The sequence below is a fragment of the Oncorhynchus kisutch genome, linkage group LG25 (genome assembly GCF_002021735.2).
Source record: "Oncorhynchus kisutch isolate 150728-3 linkage group LG25, Okis_V2, whole genome shotgun sequence".
Classification (NCBI taxonomy): Eukaryota; Metazoa; Chordata; class Actinopteri; order Salmoniformes; family Salmonidae; genus Oncorhynchus; species Oncorhynchus kisutch.
This window is the reverse complement of record NC_034198.2, coordinates 24,066,979-24,079,058: the sequence shown is the minus strand read 5'-3', so window position 1 is coordinate 24,079,058 and position 12,080 is coordinate 24,066,979. Positions and strand designations below refer to the sequence as shown.

Sequence of the window (12,080 nt, the reverse complement as noted above, 5' to 3'; positions counted from 1 at the left end):
CTATCACTGGTTGTTGTTATATCGCTCCCGGTAATGGGATCTCAGCCATAAGAAATTAACTAGGCAAGTCAGTTAAGAACACATTCTTATTTTCAATGACGGCCTAGGAACTGTGGGTTAACTGCCTTTTTCAGGGGCAGAACGACAGATTTTTCCTTGTCAGCTCGGGGATTCGATTTTGAAACCTTCCGGTTACTAGTCCAACGCTCTAAACACCTGCCTTACATTGCACTCAACGAGGAGCCTGCATGGCAGGCTGACTACCTGCTACGCGAGGGTAGCAAGAAGCCAAGGTAAGTTGCTAGCTAGCTTTAAAAGTATCTTATATAAAACAATCAACCTTAACATAATCACTAGTTAACTACACATGGTTGATGATTTTACTAGTTTATCTAGTGTGTCCTGCGTTGCATATAATCGATGCGGTGCCTGTTAATTTCTCATCGAATCACAGCCTACTTCTCCAAACGAGTGATGATTTAACAAGCGCATTCGCAAAAAAAGCACTGTCGTTGCACCAATGTACCTAACCATAAACATCAATGCCTTTCTTTAAAATCAATACACAAGTATATATTTTTAAACCTGCATATTTAGTTAATATTGCCTGCTAACATGAATTTCTTATAATTAGGGAAATTGTGTCACTTCTCTTGCGTTCCGTGCAAGCAGTCAGGGTATATGCAGCAGTTTGGGCCACCTGGCTCGTTGTGAACTGTGTGAAGACCATTTATTCCTAACAAAGACTGTAATTAATTTGCCAGAATTGTACATAATTATGACATAACATTGAAGGTTGTACAAGGTAACAGCAATATTTAGACTTAGGGATGCCACCCGTTAGATTAAATACGGAACGATTCCGTATTTCACTGAAAGAATAAACGTTTTGTTATTGAAATGATAGGTTCCAGATTTGACCATATTAATGACCTAAGGCTTGTATTTCTGTGTGTTATTATGTTATAATTAAGTCTATGATTTGATATTTGATAGAGCAGTCTGACTGAGCGGTGGTAGGCAGCAGCAGGCTCGTAAGTATTCATTCAAACAGCACTTTCGTTTATTTGCCAGCAGCTCTTTGTTGTGCTTCAAGCATTGAGATGTTTATGACTTCAAGCCTCTCAACTCCCGAGATTAGGCTGGTGTAACAGATGTGAAATTGCTAGCTAGTTAGCGGGGTGCGCGCTAATAGCGTTTCAATCGGTGATGGCACTCGCTCTGAGACCTTGAAGTCGTTGTTCCCCTTGCCCTGCAAGGGCCGCAGCATTTGTGGAGCAATAGATAACGATGCTTCGAGGGTGGCTGTTTTTGATGTGTTCCTGGTTCGAGCCCAGGTATGCGCGAGGAGAGGGACAGAAGCTATACTGTTACACTGACAATACTAAAGTGTCTATAAGAACATCCAATAGTCAAAGGTATATGAAATACAAATGGTATAGAGACAAATAGTCCTATTATTCCTATAATAACTACAACCTAAAACTTCTTACCTGGGAATATTGAAGACTCATGTTAAAAGGAACCACCAGCTTTCATATGTTCTCATGTTCTGAGCAAGGAACATTAGATTTTTTACATGGCACATATTGCACTTTTACTTTCATCTCCAACACTTAGCTTTTGCATTATTTAAACCAAATTGAACATGTTTAATTATTTATTTGAGGCTAGATTGATTTTATTGATGTATTATATTAAGTTAAAATAAAAGTGTTCATTCAGTATTGTTGTAATTGTCATTATTACAAATAAATAAATAAATAAAAATCGGCCAATTAATCGGTATCGCCTTTTTTTGGGTCCTCCAATAATCGGTATCGGCGTTGAAAAATCATAATCGGTCGACCTCTAGCCCGTAGCATTGAAGGCAAGGGAAGCCAGCGAGCATTTGGCCTCCCTTGATAAAAAAAAAGTATACAAAAATGTCCTAAACTGAGCTAAACTGAGTTAGCTCAACTGTGATTGGTCCTGGTGCACCAAAACAATGTGTCAAGGGAAGCCTGTTTGGATTTTGGCTCTTATCAAATCCCATTGAGAGCAATACGTCATTGACAGAAAAACTTGAATTGTTGCATCTCGTGTTGTTGTCCTCCGGTGGCTAGCTAGCTAGCTAAAATCATCCCTTTCCTGAATTAGCCATGGAGGGAGATAGAGATTGTGTTACTTCATTCTCTGTACTGGCCAATGATTGTAATGGCGATTCAGATCCAACCATTAAGTCATACATTGTTGTGCCCCTGGACTGAGAGGATGGAAGTTCAATATGTAGCTAGATGTAGAAGGCTAATGTTAACTAGCTAACGTTACCCATGATTGGAAGTTAGGCTAGCGAGCAAGCATTTTACCCAGGTAGCCTAGGACAACAAAATAGTGATAGACTGTTTCGTCAACATGAAAGAGAGGATGGCATTAGTGGGAGTCAACATGTTTTTTTTACTTGCACGAACGCACACACACACACACACACACACACACACACACACACACACACACACACACACACACACACACACACACACACACACACACACACACACACACACATTGATTGGACTAAATAGTTTTTAGTATATTTTAGTTGTCACTGTATTAGACTAAGCAGAAGTGATTTGATGATGAAATGTTGAAGTTGAAATGGTACTGGAATAGTGGAGGCAGCTCCTGTTTTCTTTGTGACTTGCTGTAATTCTGTGGGTTCTAAATCAATAGTTGTTTAGTGGTCCGAAACTGTTGGAAACATTAACTTGCTTGACCATGCTGTAGGTCATGTAACTGTCTGTTACTGTAGATGCAATATGCTTTGTGGACTTCACTGGACAGGGGTTGAATTCCAGTTGTGTGATAAACAAAAATATTTCACGGGGGGGGGGGCTTGGCTTCCCCAGTGATTTTACCCACGCACCGCTACTGCCTACTGGACAAGAGCGGGGTGAAACAGGTGAGAGACAGGAGACAGGAGTGGTGAGTGTGTGTCTCCAGGGCCAAATTTCACTGTCTTCAGAGGCTGAAAATGAGTCAGAGGTGGAGAAAGAAGGTGAGGTGTGCAAAAAGTCAGAAAGTTTGAAAATGTTGAAGGTGAGAAAACAGAAAACAGCGTCCGTGCGTGCTTGTGTTAAAATGAGAACAAGATATTTAGAGAGGCCATAACGAGGAGAACAGAGAAAAAAACACAGCATCTCTTGTTCACCACAGGATGAGCATGAAAGAGAGGGAGAGAAAACAAGAGGACGATAAAGAGGGAGATATGTCGATGGTGGTACCTGACTCGGAGGTGTGCGCTGCGTGAGTCGTTGCCCCCTACAGAGGTGACCCTGCAGGTGTAGGTCCCGATGTCACCTGACCAGGTCTGGGAGATGTGAAGGGTACCATCAGAGTCCAGCCGGATACGGGGGATAGACTGGGCGTTGATGACCGAGCCCTCCTTCTCCCATACATACCTACAGTATAACACACAGTTAGTTTGGATGTTAGTTACCATTGGTCAACTACACGGAAAATAACGGAAAAAGTATGTGGACAGCTGCTACATGCTTCAGCACTCGGCGGTCCTGTTCTGTGAGCTTGTGTGGCCTACCACTATGTGGTTAAGCAGTTGTTGCTCTAGAAGTTTTCACTTCACTATATCAGCACTTACAGTTGACTGGGTCAGCTCTAGCAGGGCAGAAATTTGACGAACTGACTTGTTGGAAAGGTGGCATCTTATGAAAGTCACTGAGCTCTTCAGTAAGGCCATTCTACTGCCAATGTTTGTCTATGGAGATTGCATGTAAGCGTGCTCGATTTTATACACCTGTCAGCAACGGGTGTGGCTGAAATAGCCTAACCCACTAATTTGAAGGGGTGACCACATACTTATGGCCATGTAGTGTACATGTACAATAGAAGATTATCTGAACGACTTTGTGCCAGTTTGAAGTGTGTGGTTCCAAAGCGTCAATCAATATTTTCCCTCTTGCACGCATTCTCTCTGCTATATAAACACACTATCACACATCCACACACGGACACACTCGCACACACACACACACACAAAGTGGGGTACTAATTGCTGCTGTGTGTGTGTATGTGTCAGAAAAATCAGAAGAATCCCCCTGACAGTTCGCTTTTCATTAAAAGGCAAGTCCAGGGCTATTATAGGCTCCTTTCATCTCTCACACTTTGACTGTAGCCAAGCACAACAGCAGGATACTGGGCAGGAAAACACTGTCTCTGATACTAGCATATCAAAAGACTGATTCAAACACATCACAAATGATCAGCTCAAATGCATAGCACACACACACACACACACACACACACAGTCATCGAGAGAGATCGAGATCTGAATACTGACAGCTATTGAACTTTGTATTAGTGTCCTACGTCACACAGCTCAATAGTTTTAGACTGTGATGTTATTGTAGGACAGGTGGGAAGGTGTTGTATGTGTATTGCTTCTTAACATGCACAGCAGGTGTAGTCTCGGGCCTCTGTGACCTTGTCATTTTGTGCATTGTTCGTGTGTGCTGTTGTATGTAAGGTTGGAGAAAAGTGTACGTGTGTGTCTGTGTGTTAATGCTGAGCGATCAGTGCTTTTTTAAGGTTGGTTCGGTTTCGTCTTGATTATTTAAAAAATTATCACAGTTTTCAATTTTGGTTTCAATTATTTTTGGGGGTAATTAAATGCACAATGCATTATGTGGGTTGAATGCTGTAACAACACAGAATAAAATAAGGAGTAAAAGTCCCATAATGGTAGTGATGCCCATTTACTGCTTATCAATTATTAACCATAATTTACTCACATTACTTTACTTTAATAAAATATTTCAGTTGTTGTATATATTATATTTGTTTTATATGATGACTTTATTATTTCATTCCATCATCTCACCTCTATAGAGCTGCTGCCTACGTTGTCTGACAAAATCACTATTTCCGTAGTTCTTCAAAGCAAATAAGGCATACTTTAATGACTGCTGAATACCAACTATCAAATAACTTAGATCATGTATTTTGAGGTAGCGATACCTCGAAACAACAGCTTTCTATCCCTCTCCATCACACATTCTTCTGTCTCTTCTCTCAGGGTCTGTCTGACACTAACCTAACGTAGCAGGGGCCTCAGGAACACACAGACCGGACAAGTAGGCGCGCAATTGAAAATGGTCATTGTAGTTAATGATGCAAAACACATTGTAATTTTGCTCTAAACTATGTAGAATCTTAGCCTTTGGAGACTACATCTCCCTACTACATCGCACAGGTTTATCTTTAGAGAAATAATTGAACAATGTTGTCCACGAGTTGTTTAAAAACAGAAAAATAAGCCACATTTTGGTTAATCGCTCAGCACTATTCTGTGCTTCTATGTGTGTGTCTCTCTGTGTTTGTGTGTTGGTCGGTGGGTGGTTTGGTTGGTGGATGTGTGTGTGTGTGTGCGTTTGTGTCACTGTACATCGTGATTGGTGTGTGATCTCCTACCTAACGGTGACACTGGGGTCGTGTGTAACTCCACAGGTCATGGTGGCCTTGGTGCCTTTGATGACACTCTGGTCCTGAGGGGGAGTGTTGATACGTGTACGAGCTATAGGGGAGAGAGAGAGTGGATGCATGAACACACATGTTCTGATTTCGCCAAGTGGCACATTTTGTCACTGGAACAAGTCACACATTGTCCCTGGATCAAGTCCATCAACCAATCAGATAATAGTCTGCTATGTGACATCATCAAAATGTGCAAGATTTAGCGAGTCTCACCCAGGGACCGACGTAGTGCACAAGACACTCCCTCCTCCCACCTACACACACACACTCACCCCACACCAACAGGTCAGCAGCAGCCTCGTCTATGCCCCGGGAATTGCTGGCCATGCAGGTATAGGTGCCAGCATCTGATAAGTGGGAGGGAGAGATGAGCAGGCTGCCTGACTCCAGCAGGGTGAACCTGGGCAGCTGGACAGAACCACTGGCCAGGACACGCTCACCTGGGGGTAGAGAGAGAGAGAAAGAGAGAGAGAGAAACACAGTTAATTGGGGACACTCATATGTGTTTTTGTAATTGACCTCTGATGTCTTGTTGGGTTTGGAAAATGTAGAAGCTGGGGAAACTGTTTGTGGTAACTGATTGATTGATTGTTACTATTTATGTTACTATTTATTGATTTAATTTTGTATTCAATGTTATTTTGCAAAAGAGACCTGTGGCTCAAAATCGTTGCCCACACCTGCCCAGCTTCACTACTCTGGACGGTTCTGACTTAGAATATGTGGACAACTACAAATACCTAGGTGTCTGGTTAGACTGTAAACTCTCCTTCCAGACTCACATTAAGCATCTCCAATCCAAAATTAAATCTAGAATCGGCTTCCTATTTCGCAACAAAGCATCCTACACTCATGCTGGCAAACACACCCTCGTAAAACTGACTATCCTACCAATCCTTGACTTCGGCGATGTCATTTACAAAATAGCCTCCAACACTCTACTCAGCAAATTGGATGCAGTCTATCACAGTGCCACCCGTTTTGTCACCAAAGCCCCATATACTACCCACCACTGCAACCTGTATGCTCTCGTTGGCTGGCCCTCGCTTCATATTCGTCGCTAAACCCACTGGCTCCACGTCATCTATAAGTCTCTGATAGGTAAAGCCCACGCCTTATCTCAGCTCACTGGTCACCATAGCAGCACCCACTTGTAGCAAGCGCTCCAGCAGATATATTTCACTGGTCACCCCCAAAGCCAATTCCTCCTTCGGCCGCCATTCCTTCCAGGTCTCTGCTGCCAATGACTGGAACGAACTACAAAAATCACTGAAGCTGGAGACTCATGTTTCCCTTACTAGCTTTAAGCATCAGCTGTCAGAGCAGCTCACAGATCACTGTACCTGTACATAGCCCATCTGTAAATAGCCCATCCAACTACCTCATCCCCGTACTGTTATTTATTTGATTTATTTTGCCCCTTTGCACCCCAGTATCTCTACTTGCACACTTATCACTCTAGTGTTAATGCTATATTGTAATTATTTTGCCACTATGGCCTATTTATTGCCCTACCTCCCTTATCCTACCTAATTTGCACACACTGTATATATATTTTTCTATTCTATTATTGACTACTGTATGTTTGTTTATTCCATGAGAACTGTGTTGTTGTATGTGTCGCACTGCTTTGCTTTATCTTGGCCAGGTCGCAGTTGTAAATGAGAACTTGTTCTCAACTGGCCTACCTGGTTAAATATTTTTTTATTTTTTTTATTAAAAAAATATAAAATATGACTCTCTGCTTAAATAAAGGTTAAATAAAAAACATATTAAACTAATGGCTGTTATTAGTCTGCATGAGCTAGATAGACTGGTACCATGGGATATACTGTGGATTCATCCAGCCTTTTGCAGATATTTGAGTAATGTTATGATTGGACTGCTCCATTCTGGTTAAGTTCATTATTCAATCATAATGGAAAAAACATATTGTGAATGTCTGCTTCTCCCCTATGACACAGTGTGTGCCTGGTGGAGGGGTGCAGTGGAGAGAGTCTGACCTTTCTGCCAGGTGATGGCCGGTCTGGGAGCTCCTGATGTTTCACAGTGGAGGATGATTGACATGCCATCAATCACTGTACTGTCGGATGGCCCAGCTGTGATGTTAGGGGCGATGCCTGAGGGGAGACACACACGTACACGCACACACGAGAGACGGAGAGAGAGCAGGTTAGAGACACAGACAACACATACTGTTGAGAGAGAAGGTACGGTGCAGGTCCATTTTTGTTGTTGAAAAAAAGACGTACAAACACACGCATGTACACAGGCACGCACACACACACACACACACACACACACACACACACACACACACACACACACACACACACACACACACACACACACACACACACACACACCCCTTCACACACATTGATTGGAAGCACAAAGGCAGGCAGAGGGTTACAGAGAGGTGAGGGAAAGAAGTTGTCTTCAATAGGAACTCATCAAACCCCTCCAGACATTAATGGCTCTGTCTGAGACAGACTTTTTCTCTGTCCTGGATCTGTGTTCAGCGAGCACTTTGTAGCTCTAACACTCCCAGGATCAACAGAGCAGTCATTCCCTTCATACCATCCACTCACAACCCAGAAAGAAAGAGAGAGAGCGTGAAAGAGAGAGAGCGAGGGAGTGAAGGAAAAGGGAAAAGACAGGTTGACAAAGCCTTCTCCCCCGTTCCCAACAGGCAATTAATCAAAGTCTTAGAAGATGACATCAGAACATGCCACTCGTAGAAGTGACAGAGAGAGAGAGAAAGAGAGGAAGGTAAAGAAAGAGAGTTAGTAGAAAGAGAAGGGAGTGGTACGTGGCACACCGATAGAGAACAGGGAGGGCTAGGGAGAGCAGCAATACACCCGGTAGGCTGAGACAGATTAGAGGACGGTGCTTCAGGTAGAGAGAGGGAGGGGTGTACTAACAGAACCATTCATTCATTCGGATAACAGGGTTGAAATAAGTGGTACACATCAACGCAGGAAGCGCAAGGACTGAGACGGTGAGTAAAAATAATAAAAAGAACAGCATGGAGACTCACTAGTGACAGCCAGGTAGGTGTTGGTCTGCACCTCTCCAGCCAGGTTCCGGGCGAAACACTGGAACATTCCTGTGTCATCGGGCAGAAGGCCGTTGACCTGCAGACTGCCTCCCACCAACACCCTGTACCTCGGGGTCTTCACCGGACTGATGGGCACCGCATCCTTATACCACACAATGTCTGGCTGAGGCACACCTAGAGGAGGGAGAGAGGTAGTTATGTACTGGAAAAGTGGTAAACACACTTTTGTCCTGGATATGTGGATATGAGGGGATATATAATCAAACACACACATACCTGGATATGTGGATATGTGGATATGAGGATATGTGGATATGTGTATATGTGGGGATATATAATCAAACACACACATACCTGGATATGTGGATATGTGGATATGAGGATATGTGGATATGTGGATATGTGGATATGTGGGGATATATAATCAAACACACACATACCTGGATATGTGGATATGTGGATATGTGGATATGAGGATATGTGGATATGTGGATATGTGGATATGTGGATTGATATGTGGATATGAGGATATGTGGATATGTGGATATGTGGATATGAGGATATGTGGATATGAGGATATGTGGATATGAGGATATGTGGATATGTGGATATGTGGGGACAGAAATACACACACATAGACACAGACAGATACACATGTGATAATGCTCTGAACTCATACATGTGCGTCCATACGGACACATATGAAGCATATGCATACACACAGATACCCGGAAATGTGCACGTCTCACCTCGTGCCTGGCAGGGGATATCCACCACTTTCTCCATCTCGGCAGTAATGTGTTTCTCTGGTTCCTTCACAAACTGGGGAGGCTCTGAAGGAGAGAGAGATATGGTCATCCACTAAAAGTCTCACACATTTGCAGGATTTACGCAAAACACATGTTTCTCAAGATATGATTTGGCCATTCAGAATCGTAAATTCATGAACACAGATCAAACTAAACTAATGCATACCTTGAACATGTAAGAATGCCCCAGATTCTCACCCTGTACATGTAATTAGAACCCTAAGAGGCCACAGAGTCTTACCTTGAACATGTAGGTAGGCCCCAGATATAGTCTTACCTTGAACATGTAGGTAGGCCCCAGATATATTCTTACCTTGAACATGTAGGTAGGCCCCAGATATATTCTTACCTTGAACATGTAGGTAGGCCCCAGATATATTCTTACCTTGTACATGTAGGTAGGCCCCAGATATATTCTTACCTTGAACATGTAGGTAGGCCCCAGATATATTCTTACCTTGAACATGTAGGTAGGCCCCAGATATATTCTTACCTTGTACATGTAGGTAGGCCCCAGATATATTCTTACCTTGAACATGTAGGTAGGCCCCAGATATATTATTACCTTGAACATGTAGGTAGGCCCCAGATATATTATTACCTTGAACATGTAGGTAGGCCCCAGATATATTCTTACCTTGAACATGTAGGTAGGCCCCAGATATATTATTACCTTGAACATGTAGGTAGGCCCCAGATATATTATTACCTTGAACATGTAGGTAGGCCCCAGCGTTGACAGAAGGCACACTGCTGCTGCGGAGGACCACCTCACACTCATAGAACCCTGAGTCACTGACCACAGGGCTGATAATGGTCAGTCTGCGGTTGAAGTCACTCAGACCACTGGTGACCAGAACCCTGTTCTTCCTCCATGTGATGCTGAGTTTGATCAGGGGTCTGGGACGGAAACGAGAGAGAGAGAGAGAGAGAGAGAGAGAGAGAGAGAGAGAGAGAGAGAGAGAGAGAGAGAGAGAGAGAGAGAAAGAAAGAGAGTCATGATTTTGAAAAGACACAAATATATTTACAGAATATTTACAGAACAAACACAGACAGATTAGTAGTTGACTCATTAATCACTCGTTACACTTTTGGCTTCTCAAAAAATCAGAACCAAAACCAATCAGTCTGTCTGGAAGACAACAGATAATGACAGATTTGAGACTAGAGAGTGGGGAAGCATGGATTTACCTGGCGTTGGCGACACACTCCATGGTGACTTCAGACGTGCCTGACACTACACTGGTGTTCCTGGGGGGGATGATTATGGTGGGGGCGATAGGGTCTGCAGGACCACCCACATCTGGAGAGAGAGAGAGAGAGAGAGAGAGAGGGAGAGAAAGATAAATATATAGAGTACTGCACACACTACAATTACTTAGGCCAATATCCACTAATAATAAAAACTCAAAAAATAGCAATTAAGTTTTGGAAACATCTCAAATACAGTGACCCCCTCTCATATCATTACCCAGCCCTGCAATACGAAGAGTTAAGCAAAGAAAATAGTCCCCTCATTGAGCTGGTCCTGGGGCTAAGTTCACAAACCTGTTCTACTAACACACTGAAGCCTCAGGACCAGAACATCCAATCAATCAGATCAAACCATATTACAACACAGTCAAAACAAAACCACATTACTTATTGGGAAACACAAGCACAAAGCAGAATGCAGTGCCATCTGGCCCTAAATCGACAGTACACTGTGGCAAACTTTTTGACCATGGTTACTGATCAAAACCGTGACAAAGTACAGGCTCAGTGAGCAAAGCCTTGCCATTGAGAAGGGTAGACACAGGAAAACCTGGCACCCTGTAGAGGAAAGGTTTGAATGTCATTTCCCCAAATTTGAAACCCTTATTCAAGGTTTCAAAGACCTCTCTGATGAGGATAGACTACCCGTCCTGTTGGGGGAGGAACCAGACAGCTGTGGGTTGGCAGTGCACTAGATTGCTGCCTGCCATTAGGTGAAGGACAGTGTTGACAGACCAACCAACCTGCACATGTCCTCTATGCTTATTGTCATTGTTCAATGTATGGTTATTTTTACCCTTGGTTATTGTTGCTACTGTTGTCCCATTGACAATACTGATTATTATTATTCATTATGTAAATATTGTACATCTCCAAAGTAACTTTGGCAACATGTACATTGTTACCTCATGCCAATAAAGCAAATTAAATTGAATTGAATTGAGAGAGCGAGAGAGGGAGAGAGAGAAAGAGGGATAGACAGTAAGTGTGAAATAGAGAGAATGAGAGAGGGAGAGAGACACATTTCCTCAGCGAAAACAATGTACTGAGCAAATGTCAAATTGTTTTTACCAAATTACTGTACGACAGACCACGTATTCACCCTGCACACCCTAATTGACAAACACACAAACCAAAACAAAGGAAAAGGATTTTCATGCTTTGTTGATTTCAAAAAAGCTTTCGACTCAATTTGACATGAGGACCTGCTTTATACAAATTGTTGGAAAGTGGTGTTGGGAGAAAAATATATGACAATATAAAATCCATGTACACAAACAACAAGTGTGTGGTTAAAATTGGCAAAAAACACACACATTTCTTTCCACAGGGCCATGGGGTGAGACAGGGGTGCAGCTTAAGCCCCACCCTCTTCAACATATATATCAACGAATTGGCGAGGGCACTAGAACGGTCTGCAGCTCCTG

At 42.8% G+C, this 12,080-nt stretch overlaps 1 protein-coding gene across 7 annotated transcripts in view; it reads right to left on the bottom strand.

The window, feature by feature from the left end:
* The window catches only part of sdk2b (sidekick cell adhesion molecule 2b), a 485,771-nt gene that overhangs the window by 64,430 nt on the left and 409,261 nt on the right, over nucleotides 1-12,080 (bottom strand). For all 7 annotated transcript variants that reach the window (XM_031804782.1, XM_031804780.1, XM_031804783.1 and 4 more), the window contains exons 6-13: nucleotides 10,591-10,702; nucleotides 10,109-10,299; nucleotides 9,340-9,423; nucleotides 8,570-8,764; nucleotides 7,533-7,649; nucleotides 5,802-5,969; nucleotides 5,467-5,569; nucleotides 3,264-3,440 (exon numbers count right to left, since the gene is read on the bottom strand). In XM_031804782.1, coding sequence (XP_031660642.1) covers nucleotides 3,264-3,440; nucleotides 5,467-5,569; nucleotides 5,802-5,969; nucleotides 7,533-7,649; nucleotides 8,570-8,764; nucleotides 9,340-9,423; nucleotides 10,109-10,299; nucleotides 10,591-10,702 — 1,147 coding nt within the window. The remainder of the gene's footprint in view (nucleotides 1-3,263; nucleotides 3,441-5,466; nucleotides 5,570-5,801; nucleotides 5,970-7,532; nucleotides 7,650-8,569; nucleotides 8,765-9,339; nucleotides 9,424-10,108; nucleotides 10,300-10,590; nucleotides 10,703-12,080) is intronic.